This window comes from Larus michahellis, chromosome 4, assembly GCF_964199755.1.
Source record: "Larus michahellis chromosome 4, bLarMic1.1, whole genome shotgun sequence".
Classification (NCBI taxonomy): domain Eukaryota; kingdom Metazoa; phylum Chordata; class Aves; order Charadriiformes; family Laridae; genus Larus; species Larus michahellis.
In genome coordinates, this window is record NC_133899.1 from 71,279,144 (window position 1) to 71,295,980 (window position 16,837).

At 36.1% G+C, this 16,837-nt stretch overlaps 1 protein-coding gene across 2 annotated transcripts in view; it reads right to left on the minus strand.

The window, feature by feature from the left end:
* Positions 1-873: 873 nt before the first annotated feature.
* The window catches only part of GALC (galactosylceramidase), a 37,147-nt gene continuing 21,183 nt past the window's right edge, over positions 874-16,837 (minus strand). For both annotated transcript variants that reach the window (XM_074585449.1, XM_074585450.1), the window contains exons 8-17: positions 15,010-15,165; positions 12,804-12,928; positions 11,460-11,587; positions 10,900-10,989; positions 9,493-9,582; positions 9,010-9,154; positions 8,295-8,475; positions 5,585-5,748; positions 3,781-3,857; positions 874-2,026 (exon numbers count right to left, since the gene is read on the minus strand). In XM_074585449.1, the coding sequence (XP_074441550.1) occupies positions 1,883-2,026; positions 3,781-3,857; positions 5,585-5,748; positions 8,295-8,475; positions 9,010-9,154; positions 9,493-9,582; positions 10,900-10,989; positions 11,460-11,587; positions 12,804-12,928; positions 15,010-15,165 (1,300 nt within the window). In that variant the 3' untranslated portion in view covers positions 874-1,882. The remainder of the gene's footprint in view (positions 2,027-3,780; positions 3,858-5,584; positions 5,749-8,294; positions 8,476-9,009; positions 9,155-9,492; positions 9,583-10,899; positions 10,990-11,459; positions 11,588-12,803; positions 12,929-15,009; positions 15,166-16,837) is intronic.

A 16,837-nucleotide genomic window follows, 5' to 3' on the forward strand; every position in this document is an offset into this window, starting at 1 on the left:
GAGTTTGAAAGTTAAGTGGTTTGGACCATTTTTCAAGGTTAACAGCATGTATGAAACTTGCACATATGAATGATTCATAACCAATCAATAGCAGTATCAGTATAATTGCTAAAAGATAAAACATTTTTTCTTATTAGAGATGTGATTTTGAGATCTCTTCTCCAAAAGCTAATTTCGAAGATAACCTTTATAAAAAATTTCCAGTAATGATTCATATTACATTAACTCTATATTAAATGACAACTTCAAAGACTGAAGTTAACACTTACTGGAATCAGCCTTCAAAATAAAGCAGATCAGAATAATAATCTGTATAAATCAAAGTATACTGCAAATCTGTTTCTCTAAGATAAGATTTTGCATGCTACAGATAGCCTCATACAGCTATTAGTGCCTTATCAAGACTGTGGAACTACTCGCTTTTCAGTTAGGATGTGAATGTGAAAAGTAGACGGACACAGGAGGCATGTTTCATTGTGGCAACAGACAGCACCTTCATTCAAACTGACCAACGGCAAACAAGGAAAATTCAGAAGCCGACATAATTTGGAATGTGTGTGATGAAAATCCTATTCAGTATCTCATTGTATTCCAAATGAATATTGTTTTTATGCAGTGTAGTAACTTGGAAAATAAAACAACAATGAAGCAACGACAAAAAAGAATCCCTCCTTTCCCAAGGATCTGAAATTAGCTCTGAACTTTACTCCATGATGCCTAGAAAAATTTCTAAAACCAGATACTATTGTGTCAATGCCACTGCCTGGCACACTAAGCAATTCTGTCTGCGTCCACCTGCTGCCATTTACCTTATGAACAGATTGCAAGCTCTTAAGGGCAAAGACTATTTTTTTTTTGTTTTATTTTATACCAGGATGTGATAATATCCATATCTGCTCTGTGCTACAGTAATATAAGCAGCTGAATAACATTGTTATACTTTAATTATTTTCTGCTCTAAGCTTTAGATCCATCAAAAGTGAGAGATGTTTGCCCAAGTTTCTAGGAACAAAAGGCCAGTTTTAACACGTGTGATCTGAAACAAAAGTAAGCACTCTGCTTGCCAGCATAAATGACGCAAAGCTTTTATTCTTTGCACCATGCAAAAAAACCCCACAAGGCTATCATTAACGAACTGCAAGTTACAGTATCTCTTCATCCATTTCAACCCTTTCATTGGAAAGAGGAGGTAGTTTACAAGTAAGGCACATCCTGCACTGCCTGATCAACCATAAGGCACCTTTCCATTCCACTGAAAATACAATCTATTTTAAGGCTGGCAATTAAAGTTGGAAGAAGTAATCAAATGCACTTGGAGTACTGTAATGTCTAGCCTCAGACTGCAGCAGAAAAACAGACAAAACACCTTTTTTTTTTTTAACCTAGAAAAACTAAGTACTTTATCCAAATGAAATTTGAGAATGACAGACCTCCAAAAAGTATGGGGCCACTGGCTCATAAGGCTTACTGGCATTTAATTCTTTCTTTCAGAGTGAAAGGAATGGACACAATCATTTAAGTGTTAAAAGTGCATCTTGAGATGCCTCTGTCTTCTGTTAACATCTAAAGTTATCTTAAAAGTGAGCTGGGAAGTTAAGAAGTTGTTATTAAGAGATTTATATCCATGATTTTGTTTTCATCATTAGCTTGAACTAAAATTTACCCCCAAAAATCGAAGAGCAAAAATCCCATAGCAACCAGGGGATAAAGTTACAGTCATGTTGATATCTATTCAAGTAAACCTTTAACAAATAATAAGGACAGAATTCAGATTCCTTGCCAACAGATCAATCTCAGAGTAGCATTAAGTTGCCCTCAAAGTTTGAGCTGGCTCATATTCAAAGTAATATGAGAACTGTGTTCTTCAAATGCAAAAGCTACCTCAGCTAGCTTCAACATGAAAGTTGTCAAACTGTGCAAACTCAAATGAGCGAGTTCCAATAGCCGCCCAGCCGTTACTTGGTTTAGAAATGGTGACATTCTCCCAGAGCGGATAACCATTTAACAGTCCTGAGGCAGAAGTACCCTGTCAAAAAAAGGAAAAAGTTAGCTTTGTAAAATCCAGTGATTAAGTGTGTTGACACTGAGCCTACTCACATGGGAGAAGAGACAAGGCAGAAAGATGTCAAGTCAAATTTCAACTATATTTCACACATTTTTCCATGCAGAGGCGCTTCTAAATATTGCACAGAATCCTCCAGTGCCCATGAGCTCTGTGAAACAGATCTAATGCCTTTACAGTGAATACGTAAAAGGCTTATCTTCCGCTAACTCTCAGCTTTGCAAACTCAGAGTAGAATCTGAAACGTAAACTGGTTTTCCTCTTCCACTTGTGTCAGGTTCCCTCAAACAGCCCAACTGTCTTAAGGGATATGATACACCCGGCCCTGATTCTGCAGAATTCGGTAAAAATCAAAAGGAGAGAGAGAGATGTATTTTAGACATTAAGCTGAGAGGAAGAGGGGACAGCAGAACTTTTAAGTATCATGCTGCCATTAAAATTAAAAACCGTTTCACAAAAAGTTACAATTTATCTTGCCAGCGTTTCACTAAACAGTATTTAGAAAAAACTTACTTCAGTTTACTTGTATTTCTTAATCCGAAAGACAATCAGACACAGATAAAAGCAAAGAATGCCTTTTAAGAAGCAGTCAGCATGAGAATTCCTTAAAGAGGGCTCTGCACGTCTCTTGTTACATCAGAGGCATATTTGGTACAAAATACTCCAGCAGCACAGATGGCAGCTTGCAGCATTATCATTTTAAAATTAGAAGCGCTGTTTTGTGTTTTAAACAATTTATGTTCACATTCAGCACCCCATTCAGGTTAGCAAATGTCTTGGCCCATTTTACAGATAAGTGTAGTGTACAAAAGCCAAAAATAAACTACATCCATTCCAGTAAATGCTTCAGGTACAAGTGTCTCTCTGTCTCCCAACATAAAAGCACAAGAGACAGCTTCTAATACTCACTGACATTTTAGGATTAGAAGACTCAGTGCATAATTTTAAAAAAGAGTTTACTTCAGTAGGAGATCTCCCCAGCTACCCCAGCTAGGATTCAAGCTTCCTCACATTTCAGGCCCCATTGCAGTTGCAAAGGTTATATTGGTCAAAAGGAATAGGCATTCAGCAGAGGAACTTAAAGCTTTTTAGTTACTTGTGCCAGTGTCACAGATATATTTAAAGTAGAGCTTGGGACTACTTTCCTCATCAAGTGACTATGGCCAAAAGGGGTGGCAGGAGGGGGAAGAAAAACCGTGGACAGGCTTCTCATTATCGGTGACCCATTTTTACAGCAACGTTACGCCTATGCTTTTTCAGTATAAGAAGGAAGGATGGCAGCTCATCTGAGTTCTCCAGCCCTTAACTAGCTCCACATTCAAGGCCTTAGTACGCAAAGGGAACTGGTGGGAGTCAGATTTGTAAAACAGGCTAGTTTAGTAGTTTACTAACAGTCTTCAGAACAGGAGGACAAGTGATAATTTTTTCATTAGATTAAAAAGATTTGCCCCTCTAGCCCTCCTGTCTCTGGCTTTCAATTGATCTTTACATTTCTTTTCTGTACCCTCTCCAGTTTGTCAAGATCTCTTTAAAAATACAGGCAACACAAGTTGGTATGGTATTTTAATATTGGTTTAAAATAACAGAGATATTACTTATGGTTTAGATACGGCAAACTAATGCAAGTAGACAGTCAACAGTATCGCACAGTTTTGTCTAAACCATTTAGGGCTGGAAGTTTCATAACTGGTTTTATAGCTTTTTGCCTGTGTCCTTACCTGAATGTTGAGAGTAAGCGTGTGCCACGCATTATCCCGGACACCGGAAAGGCCTTTCATTAATATTTCTTCTCCAGCTGCAAAACATGCTTAAGATTAGCAAAGTGTTACATCAGCCCTTTGCTGAGACTGACAGATAAATACCAAGCCAACAAAAAGAAAATAATACCTATTTTTCAGAAGCGTTCATGACTGGCATCTTACCACTTTCAACTGCAGCATGTAAGGCTTAACACACAAACCTGGACTCTACATGATTGGTGCATTCTCCTGTTTTGCCAGGACTGCATTTCCACTGAAATCTCCAACGCTCTCAGAAACCTGGCCTGAGATAAGGATTCCCCTCTATTGATAGCATGGGTTCATGAGTCTGACAGTAGTTACTGCTCTGCTTGTTCTACAGATTTCCTTGTTTATATATTGGAACTATTTTAAATTAGAGGGTTTGAGTTGCCACATAATTACGTAGCTTAGCTATAGTCAAAATTTAAGCTAAGCAAAAACTGGGTGTAACTGACACCTGGATGGAAGACCCGAAAAAAATTAAGTGCTACAAGTAGAATCTTCAATTATTCAGCAGTTTTAGCTGCAAGTTAATTTAACATTCAGGCTCCCTTCCAGAAAACTATAAAGATCACTGAAAATAGCTGCACAGAAAAAAAATTATTATATTGTGTAACAAGTCTGAAATAATGAGGTGGTTAATCAAAATCCTTTCATTTCATCTAGGAAAAATTATTTTTGACAGCCTGAGAAACTTCTTGGGTAATGTTGTTATGTCTTATTAAAAGTAAATACTGGAGTCAATCCTAAACATGAGTATATTTTTACATACAGCTGAAACTTAAGTTGTTATGGAGTTTGCGAAGTTTCCTTAGGGAGCACTGGTATGTTGTGAGAAGCTAATGCAAAGCCTTCTTTATGATACCCATGCATGGTAAAAAAGGAAAAGGGGGTGGGGGGAACTCAAACAAAAAACAAACCTAGAAAAATGAGAAGAAATGAGGAACTACAGCTACCAAATACAAGATGAGACTATTTTTAAGGTCCAGTACAGTGAGAAATGGGTCATTACAGGCTGTCTTCGTATTAGATATACTGCAGATCTAGAAATTGCATTTGACTCATCAAAAACTATTGAAAATTTTAATTTATTGTCATGAAGTGATAGGAAATGCATCTAAACAACAAAACTTGTGACTAATTCAAAGCAAATTAAAAAGAACTTTTACCTATTTATGAAGTACTATGTCATACACTCTTTCGTGTGCCTGTCACGTGTTCTATGAATGATCACATATGAATGTTAGCACCACAAGTAGAATATGCTCTCACTCCACTGAGCTCCACTAACAGTAGAATGCATAATTTGTGGAAACAGTAGGCCACTCATCATCATCATCTAAGCCAAACGTATGCACGTTGACTTGCACGGCTCTACGGAACAGGCCACTGCATTTCGAGCAGGACTTTCTTTTCAGGTATAGTATAAGAATACAGATCAAACCTTCCTGTAAATAATATTGTATCAGAGTATTTAGGAAAAGCAAAATAATTTACATTTGGTAGTGTAAAATACGTTTTGCCAGCAGAAAAAAAAAAAAGAAAATATCCAGAAAGCTCAGACCAGTGGACCAGCCAGTAGCTTTCATATGCTCTCTTCACACACAGAATGTGGCCATCATTAGAGCACAATGGGTTAAATTCATAGTGACGACAACTGGATTACAAAATCTGAGGCTATCAAGGTTATCAAAATGACATGTCCATATGTCAGCATCCACTTTAGCAAAGAGCTGCTTACCTAGGTCACCAGTGACTCTGTAAGTGCCATCTGCAAAAACCCAGAAGAAAACTCCTTTGGTACGCCGAACGTATATCCCACCATTGTCAACTCTTCCTGCAATAAACACGCCCCCATCACGCTGTTTTTCTATGTAGATGTCACAAGTGACTGTCATGTTTACCCTATAAGAGAAGTTTAGTGTTTTAACAAGCAATGAATCAATTTTTTTGAGGAGGCAGTAGTTAGAAGAGTATTCCCTATTTAGTACAGTAAAGTTTTTGAGGAAAGATTTAGCAATCCTAATTGTGATCTGCAGATGCAAGACGCACAGGACTTGTCTAGACTGGTTGTTTCCCACCTGTGAATCCATAGATTTTCTTAGGAAGAGCAATTCTTCTCATAAACCAATAACAAAATGAAGTATATTGTCAGCAACTTTCAATTACTTATTTAAAAAACCACACACAAACAAACAAAACAAAAGCACACAGAAGGTCTGCACCTCCACAGAAAAACTTTCAGGTCTGCAAAATGAAGGGTTGCTTTTAGATAACTAAATCCAAGACTCAAGGTCATAGCACCGCATCTGCTAAAATTGGATCTTCATTTCTCTAGGATTTTTAATACAGGCCAACTCTTAAGTAATCCAGACCTCTTGCCCAAAAGCCAAAACAAACCTTTTTAAACAAAACGTTCAAGTAGGTTGAAATTATTTGATTTTCCTGAGATGACACTTCATCTCAACAGTAAAGCACCATGTTATACATATAATGACAGCTGTAAAGGAGAATAAAGTGAAGGAATACCAGAAAAATCAAATGGCACCTAGAAAATTTACACAACTTCCCCTGCCCCAGAGCTGCACTACAAGCGTCTTGATAATAAAAATTAAAGGCATTCTTTACCTCTATTAATGTACATTCAAGTTAGAAATCTACATCCTGTGTCTGAAAGGACTTGCAATATGGATACAGCCACAAAGACGCATATTTAGAAAGTTTCTATTTATCTATAATTATTTACAGAATGTGAAAAGACTCTCTAAGACATCAGCTCAGCTGATAACTAAATCATATTTATTTTAGTAACAATTCTCCCCTCCTCTTACATAATAGTAAAAGTGACCCCAGATTTCATTCTAACGTAATGCTATTAGAAGTATCAGATTCTTGGATAGATATTCATTACACAAACAAGAGTTCTTTCTTGCCTTCCTGTGTACTAAACAAGAGATTCCCACATCTTGCTTAAGACATTATAAAGAGACTGGAAGCAATGTAGAATGAGTTAAATAGTAAAATTTTCAGGATACCGCTAGGTTCAATAAAACCAACAGAGCAAGACACTAACAAGTTCATGAGTAGAAACAAAAAGCTTTCACAAGCACAAGATTAAATTCAAACTAAAACTAACTAAATAATCCTGAAATTTAATCATAATAAATTGCCATTGATGACTGAAGTCAAATATCATTCCACAGAGAAATTCAGTGCAAGACTGGTTTGATATTTCAATAGCATGCACCGATGGTTGAAAACATCTACCTAGGACAAGACGAGACTTAAATTGAGGATGAAGCAAAAAAATCAGAGGGCCTGAAATGAGGGAAAGTTGATTCTAGGGGAAATACAAGACTTTGCTTAACAGAGTACTGCAGAAGAAAACATCAGGTAACTGAAGAATAACATCCAGCTACAGTCTTCAGAGCAAAGTGATTCAATCACTTTTCCAGGACAGAAATTAGAAGTGCAAAGCATGTTCTGAAAAAGTATTTGGGGGATCAATGATCCAATCAAAGTGAAAAAAAAATAAAAGTGACCAAATGGCTATTTTAAAGAACATATCAAAGAATTTAAGCTAGACTTCCAAACAGAAGAAAAAGATTTAAGCATAAGTTCTGTGATTACTTACTATTACCAAACCAATTAGTTAACAGGCTCTTTCCCAAATGCTTTTTAATTTTAAATAACCATTATGCTAAAATATGCTGCTTGATTCCAAATTACCATGATTATAGCTCCTAGAAAGAATTGCAATCAGAAGCATGCTCTTATCAAACCAGTAAATCTCAGTTACGTTTACCCAGAAATAAAACTGTTTAAAGTAGCAGTTGAATCGCATCCACACAATTCTATGAACTGCTCAGGAGATGGCAGTCTGCAACAAATATAACAGAATTAACTCCCAGACTATTTCATTGATTCAAGATTGATCAAAATCATTAACAATCAAGCAAGACAATTCAAAATTAGGTAATTTAAACTGAATCAATTTTTTTGTTCCATTTAAAAATGTATTGAAACTCCATGCACACTTTGAATTAGGATTTTGACTTGGTCTTTCTAGTATGCCAACCCACATCCATTATTCTGAAAAAACAGCTTGAACAAACATGCCCAGCAAGATATTAGGAAAAAAAAAATTCTAAGACAGTGCAGCAGTGGACCAAGCTACCAAGAGATGTGGTGGACTCTCCATCCTTGGATGTTTTTAAAACTCATTTAGACAGAGACGCAGCTGATCTCTTAGAGTTGGCAAGAGCCCTGAGCAGGGCTCAATGACTTTTGGAAGTCCCTTTAAGTCATCATTTCTACATGCCTACAGAGAGTCTGAATGCAAAAGCCCTATGTCCAAGAGAAATGAGGCTTGAAACAGATTAACTGATCATAACTCAGACTGGTAAGGAGGTCATTTCCCCAGATGCCACTAGAAAATTGTATTTACATACCACTTAAAATTTCCTATGAGACTGATGGTCTGGTCTGCATCAGAAGCCCAAGTGATGGGTCGCTGAACCACCACCTGACGGAGCGTGAACACATGATCTCCTGGGTCAGAAACATTCATGAAGTATTCAAATACACCTGTCTGATCGGCAAAATTCGGGGCTTCACTGAAAGGTGGATTAACTGTTCAGAAAATAAAATACATATCAACACCAAAACATTACTTTTCTTCTGTGTATTCTTGTTTTCAGAAAATTCGTCTGAAAATATTCTCCAGAATTTTGACTTACTCTTTCAAAGCACAGCCTCCAAAGCTGAAGTTTCAGGAGTTACAAGGTGATTTTAATTTTGGTTTTGTTTTTAAGCAGACCCCAGTCTTTGCAAACACATCAACAAAGTAAATTGCCTTCTTCCCTATCTTCCATCCAAAAACTACTTCACTACGGTTATGAGCTATATCATTTGCATCAAGAACTTTAAAATTGTTAGTGACCACCCAGTTAAGACATAGAATTAAATACACCTCATTGCAAGTGACGTATACAGGTGTAAGTTGTTGGAGAAGCAGGCATAAATAAACAAAAATAAAACACGCATTCAGACTACTTCATGTCACTTCCATTAGAGGACTCAAATAACTTAATTGTTATTGTGTTTCTACATTAAGACTATATCCATGTGCGAATTAAGTTTCTGGATAAGAGGATTCTGACTTACGAATATTGAAATCGTCTTTGTAATTTGAAGGAAAGGGTTGAGGTGGTGGAGGCTCTGGGCAACCACATTTCTTCCCTGTCTTGAGTGTGGTTAAAGTATAGACTTCATCCACATTTAGATCTAAAGAAAAACTTCCCTTCCACACCTGGAATTAAAGAAAGCTCAAGCTGCAAAAATCAAATGGGTAAATAACAAAATACTCAAGTTCCTGAAACAAAGGAGATCTATAAAGTCCTGATTTAAGGCAAAAATCTCATCTTCTTGTCTCAGCACTTAATATCTCCAAGCTATTTTGAAGACCCCTTTCCCCCAGAACCCTTTATTACCTCCAGGTAAGCTTGAATATAGCTAGTAAAATTGTAGTCAAATGGAGCTAATGAAACACGCCCTAATTAGGCAGTTTAGTCATGAAAGTACAGGGGTTCCAGCAAAGGGGGAAAACCACCTGAAGTTGCAGACTGTAATTAAAACTGATCAACTTACCTTTACAGGATAGAGTTGCTGGAAAAGACTAGAGTTTCCAGATTCAAAACCAAGTCTAGAATGCCACACTTGAAGAGTTTCCACCATATACTACAATCAAACACAATATAAAATTAAAAAAAAACCCCAAACTAACAACAAACAACTTTAATATTCACCTTGAGAAATATCAGTCCTCTAAGGGTGTCTAATTTTTGTTATTTTAGAGCTGTTGATCACATTAGAGGCCACCACTCTATTCAGCTAGCCATTACATATGGCTTATCTTTTTATAGATTATACGTCAATAAGCCATTGTCCTAACATGCAGTAATGCTGCTTATAAAGACAAAAAACATTGCAATCACACATGCAATCTTTAGCTTCTCTAATACCAACAACAGTATCCCTTTGATACAAACTCTCTCCCCCTAGGAGCAACCAGGCTGAAATAATCTCTTGCTAATTTTGCTTTAATGAGACCTTTAGTTTAGTTGCTGGTTCTTTTATATTATTTTTGAGCAAAGTACTTTGCTTACAGATCTCCAAACTTCTGCAATACTATGGCACATCAACTACATTAGTTACAGATTTTAATCATACACAACTCCTAGAATATTTTTTTTTTTAGTTACCCAGGTGAAAAACAAAGCAAGCAACCTAGAGTTTGGTTAGGATAAGCTGTCTGATGCTTCCCGCAAAGGGAGCTGTATATCATAAGTGACACTCAACTACACTTCCCGAGCAAACCAGATTATTGCCAAAAGTATTGTCCAAACTATCTCCTCCTAAATGAAAGGAAATTAATGCCACCAAAATTCAAATTCCAAATAAGTAAACACTTCCAGATTCTAAGGAGCAATCATCCAAATCAGCTTACAAAGATTCACTCCAGTTTACACAGTGAAAGTATTGTTCACTTTTTAGAGGGAAGTTCAGTTTAGCAAGGTTTTAAAAAACAAAAAACAAACAAACAAAAACAACAAAAAAAACACAACTGGGAGGTTCTCATAATATCTCTTCATAGGATGGAACAACATAACATACAATATACAGTCAACTGCAGCTACTCCCCTGGAAGCTGATAACAACCAGAAAGGTCGTGGCCATGATGGCTGGTCAAAGTATATCAGTATGTCAGGGCGCCCTTGGAATAAATCCTAAAGAAAAATCCAATTGTATTTCTGTATTTCTCCTTCAGTATACAGATCATTAGACTGGGAGGTAGTAATTCTACAAATTCCATTATGACATTACATCTCACAGTAAAAGCAGAACTAGAATGCTTAAAACTGCCAGGTACGTAACAGCCTCTAGTATTAAAGAACTCCAGTTTCTTGCTAACCTGTGATACTGTCTTGCATGTATTTGATTATGGATAGCAATTCATTTTACAAGACTGATCAAATGTATTCAAGATCCACTTACAAATGACCCTTTGAGGTAGAAAGTTGCCCTCTGAGGTGTCACACTGAAATGAGGTAGTGGAGGCCTGATACATTCAGAGTGATTATGAGTCTGAAGAGAAAAATAAATGTAACAGAAGGAACATACATTACTGGGATGCATCATATGGCAATGTTCATGAAAAGTATATAGCATAAATTGAAATTAAAAAAGAAACATAGGATCAATTTACAATTATTTATTTTGCTGTTATCTGAATGACAACTGCAATTATACTAGCTTAATAATTTTATCTTGAATACCGCTTAAAAAAAAGTACATGATTGAATTTCCTTACAGAGTGTCATCAAATTAAAGCTAATTTGTGATATAAAGATGACATATAAATTGGTCTCTGGGAAGATTCAACTACTCACTCAAAATTTAGACAGGAAGAAGGACCTCTAGTGGTCTGACTACCAAAGCTACAAGCATCAAAGAACATATCCATAGATAATGAACTACATCGATCAAAGCAGGTTCTTCGTAACAAAACATTTCCTATCTCTTTTCTAGTTCATTGGAATTGCTGATGCACATACCATAGTTTCAATGATGATGGTAAGGTTTCCTAGGCCATCTGTCAGAGCTACAAAACTGCCACCTCCTTTTAAGTGTCCATCCACTTGCAAGTACGACCAGCCTGGCTGAGTAAATTGCGTCGTGTGTGCTGAGACAAACAGAACAAAAAGCAATAGAAGAAAATAATGAAGTCTTAATAAAAAATAATATAATTTGTGGTCTGAATTAAAATTTCTCTCCATTCTTACACAACATAACTTGATTTTGGGAAGCAAGTCATGGAACTTCCAAACAGATTCTACTGATACAAGAAGAAAGATTAAAGAATTACGCTAAGGCACAATTAAAAACATTATCTCTGTGGCAGACCAAACAGTTAAAATAATAGCAATTATTCAGACTGGAAGAAAAAACTATTACACCACTATATAAGTCAGTCATGTGCATTCGATATGAATATTCACCACAGTTTAGATTTTCCAAAATATCTTTTTTTTTTAAAAAAAAAAAAAAAAAATATTTGAGTGAGAGAAAGCATAGATGGGAATCTCCATGAGGGATAACTAAATAAGTAAAGGTTTTCAGCACGTAAGAGAGAGTACGAAAGAAGTATATGACCTAGATCATGAAAATCCTGAGCAACATGGAAACAGGAAAAACTGCTCAGTTGTTCTGAACTGTTCATATGACAATATGGCCGTTGTTTTTTTAATATGTTTTTACATATACAGGTAACTAGCAGAAGAATAAAAAGGAAAGCATTTGCCTTGTCGCTCCTTTATGGCATTGCATATGCTACCTACTCTACTGAACTGTGGCAAAGACAGTAAAATATTACAGGACTACAGAGTAGCCACTGAATACATGTGTCCATAAACACTATATCTACGTAATTCCCCTTTTCCCAAGCACAAGGAAATGCTGACTTACACAAGCCAAGAATCTCAAGCAGGACAAGAATACAGAGGTTCTTTGTTCCATTTTTTCAAATTTAGAGGTATCAAATGTCTACTTAAGGATTAAAAAAAAAAAAACGGAAAGGAACTAGGAAAGTACACTAACATTTATGGGCATTTTAGATCAAAACACTTTAATAGTAATAGCTATAAAAGGCAGTAGTTTGTTTATTTCTACTGCATCTAACAGTCAAGTATTAAGATTTCCCTTGCTAATGGATCTTTCTGCTTTCTATTGAAAGGAGATTTTTTCCCTTCTTCTTCAAAGTATTCACAAAACTTTCCACAAAAATAATTTAATTTGGTACAAAAAATAATACACATAAAAACACTAAATAAATAAAGGCCTTGGAAAATACAGTTATGGTCTGTGTTAGATCATCACAAATTTATGTACAAACTTTTTACCTGTAATCCAGATAGGAGCTTCTACTTTGTAGTGGCCACTCCACGGCTCTTGTGCTGTCATTAATCCACATCGACCAAAGGGCAACTCTTCATAATAACTAGCTACCAAGTTCCATGCAATGGTTCTGGAAGAAAAACAGGTTTGCTTGCTTCATTCATACAGGTAGCATTAGATGAACTTAGTATAATAATTTATTCCTCTTTTCTCTAGCATACCAAAAAAAAAAATAATAATCTTTCCAGCTAAAGGAGAAAGAAAAAAAAAACCACAGGAGAGGAAAATAAAATAAATCAAACTCTTACAAAGCTCATGATATATTCTCTGGCTATATCACCATAAAAGTTGCACATTAAAGGACATGTGCACTGAGGGTTAGAGACTCTATTCATATTTACTTTTCCTCCTGTTTTGAAGGGGAAAAAACTGAGTTAACAAAGTTCACAGCTTTTTGTTGAGGTAGTTTTTGGGGGTTTTTTTGGTTGGCTGGTTGTTCCTGCTGGTAATTTTTTTTTTTTTGGAAGCAAGGTGGGGATGGAGGGGTGGGACAGTAGAAGTACCAGTGAAAAAAAAAAAATAATCCTTCCTTTATCCGTATAAATAACGAACCAATAACAATGTTAACGAGCCATCCTCCAGGAGTTGCTGCCATTTCAAGCAGTTGTCAGGACACTGGCAAGGTTAATTACTTCAGGTCTTTTGATTTGGTCTTCACTGAAAATCTTCTGCTAGGACCTTGAACTTAAGACCTCTGCCCCCTAAGTATGGAAACGCAGCCAGTAAAGCAGTTACGAAGAAACCAAAAGCTAGCATGCTGCTCTGCTATTGCATACAGATGAGTGCAAAGGCCTCATATTCTAAAGTCATTGCCATAGATTCAGCACACTATATATGCATTTCAGAAGAGATCTGAAATCCTACAAAAGTTGCTCATAAAATAAACAACTCCTGCATTGTAAATTCAACAACTTGCTCACATTAAACTTGTTCCGCATAGTTTCAATCTTAGAAAAGGCATGTAGGCAACTCAAATTCAAAGGAAATGAGCTTAGCAGAAAGATAAGCTGCCTGTCATCAGAAAGTCTGTTTACAATATAAAAGCCAAGATAACTTCAATATTGGATATATGGACTTGGAACTATTCCACAATAAGTTCTAAATACAATACATAGGTCTCGCTATCAGGTTGCTAAACAAATGGGGCATATATAATTACAAAGGGCTTGTCAAAATGAAAAAAAAAATGGGAAAAGAAAGACTCTAAAGTAAGATACTAAAGTATATGAGAGTCAAGAGGCAACCAGAAGGGTCAGGAATTCACATAGGAAATATTCACCTATTAGAAAATTTCAGCTTGGAGAGTAGACAGAAGAATCATAGAAACCATGTTACTCAAGAAACTTCCCTTTACGAGTATCCAAGTGCTTTGTGTTGTGCTCCATTTCAAGCATTTCAGACAAAAAACATTTGTCTTTTTTGTTGCAAAATGAAGTTACATAAAAACTAAAAACTTTGAACAATTATGCTTACATCTTGATGTCTAGATTTTCTTTAATCAGATTTTTTTTTTCTTTCAGATTAGTAGTTGTTGCACTGGAAACATCAAAGCGTGTTTTCTATTCTCTTTTAAAACTGCAAGTTACATATTTCCCAATAAACAGAACAGCTTTCTCCCATATTTCAGTTTGGAAAGAAAATGTGCAGGAAACAGTAAACATATCAAAAGACTACAGCAAGTTTTAGAATGGACTCTGAGAAAGAAGTTGTATGGAAAAACTAGATAATGACATCTGTACCTACTTGGACTACTGAAGACAAACAACATGATAAAGACCCTAAGAAAAATGTAGAAAAACTAGCTTTACTGTTATTTTCCTCCAATGTTTTTCGTGTTGTTAGTTCTTCTTAAGAACATTCCCTTTTTAACAAATATCATCAGAGTCTCAAAGGCATCTGAACTCAGCTGCATAAGCCATTGGATACTGTGGAACAGTAACTCAAGAATACATTAAAACTTGTGGGACTTCTACCCCTGAAAGAGGTAAGGACAGTAAACTTCATACCTTACTATATTTGAATTCAGACTGACAGTGGAAAGAGTTTCAATTTACTTACTATATTACCACAGCAGATGGATGTGTTATATAGTACCTGAAACAATTCTTACATATGAAGCTCTGAAGGCGAGCAACAGTGCACAACACTTACGAGGTCATGTTTCCATTCACATAGTTTTGGTTCAGGATCCGAGCCCAGCAGCCTGCACCAACTTCATCATTGAAAGTACTGTAATCTTCTGAAGACCACAGTTTCTTCTTAGTCAATAAGGCATTTGGCACTGTTTTTGTTCCAGGATAGTGAGCCCTACACAATGTTTTAAAAAGAAAGAGCACTTATCACAAAAAGAAAAATCAAGGCCCAGAAGTCCAAACAGAAGCAATGATTCACTAAAAGCTATGGAAATAAGTTGGAAAAAATAGCGATGATAAACAGGATTAAGGTTACAGGCAGAACAAACAGGTTCTAGCGACAGACTCCTTCAGTGTATCTTTATTGACAGCTATGCTCCACTTACAAGCCCACACACATATAACATTCTCATTTTGTCCCATTGGTATGCAATCAGGTAAAACAGTTTCAACACCAGCTGAGAAATTAATAATTTTTCTCTGCTCTTAGATGCAATTTCTATTACTGTTAATGAACATAATTTACATTATATTTGCTTTTCACTTACAGTCCTGTTAACGGGGGGGGGTTTGTTTTACTTTCATTAATATCTAGATTAGTCCTTAAGAAGTAGGACACAACTAAAGAGTTTGTAACTCCTATTTCATACGAACACTAACTTTTTAAAAAAATAAGTACACCAACCTTTTTTTTTTTTATAAACTTTTAATAGCACTGTAGAGCACATACTTTAAAAAGACCCACCCAAATACACATTTGCTATGGGATTATAGTGAAGGCTTTCACGCACAGTATGCGCTGGGCTTGCTGAACTCTATGCGATTTATATTTAAAGAAAACACTAGATCATGCTACAGCCCTCTTTTAGACCTCTTGTGCCACTCTACAGCCTCAACAACTAACAAAAGGTGTGCAGCAAAGGACAGGAGATTAGCTGCGTCCAGAACAGCATGCTCTGCTTCTTCAGTAGTGAAAACAATCTTTTTACCTCACTGGAAATGAAAACTCCTATGAAGGAGCGACTATACTCCAATTACCCCCAGGAAATAATTGGTCCACTCAAGGACCACTACCATTTGGAGAGACCTGAGTATCATGATTAATATTTCAAGAAAAACCACAGACACCTAAACACCTACTTTTCTTGCTACCTGAAAAGATGAACTGGAGTAGATTTTATGCATCATTCTTACAAAAGCAATGCTTCAGCAGAAGCAGTGGGATTTTGGATTCTCTGGTCAAAAGAGCAGAGTCAGACACACTATAGCAGAAGACCATTTCAGAGAAAGAGGAAAATTGATGTATAACATGAAAGGGGGATAAAGAATGGATCTTGGTGGAGAAAAGGCACTGAAAGGAATAGTAGGAACAGAATTACAATAAAAGTGACACCTAAGTTTAAAGCTTACCTAAGTTTACAAAGAAAGACACCTAAGTTTAAAGTCACTGCGAGAGAAGAATTTACCAACAGCTATTACGATCAGTGTTTGAATTCTCCAAACCACTGTCATTTACTAAAAAAGAAAAAAAAAAAAAAAAAAATATTTCCATTGTTCCCTCTTTCTTTCAGTCTCTCTGGAACCAGCAGATGGTTCTAGCTGGTTCATCTATCATTAGGGCCTCTAGCTGTTAGAGTGGTAACAAAGTGTTTTTAAAATAATAACTATTATGAGATTGAGTGTGTTTTATACAGCAAATGATGGAACAATATAGCTCCAATGTAAAAAAAAAAAAAAAAACCAAAACCACAACACACAGTTGCCTGTGTAGGGCAGCTAGACTAAATCAGATATATTAAGAAAATAATATTAATTAAGAAAAGTTCTTCTACTTATGGATTGCAAAT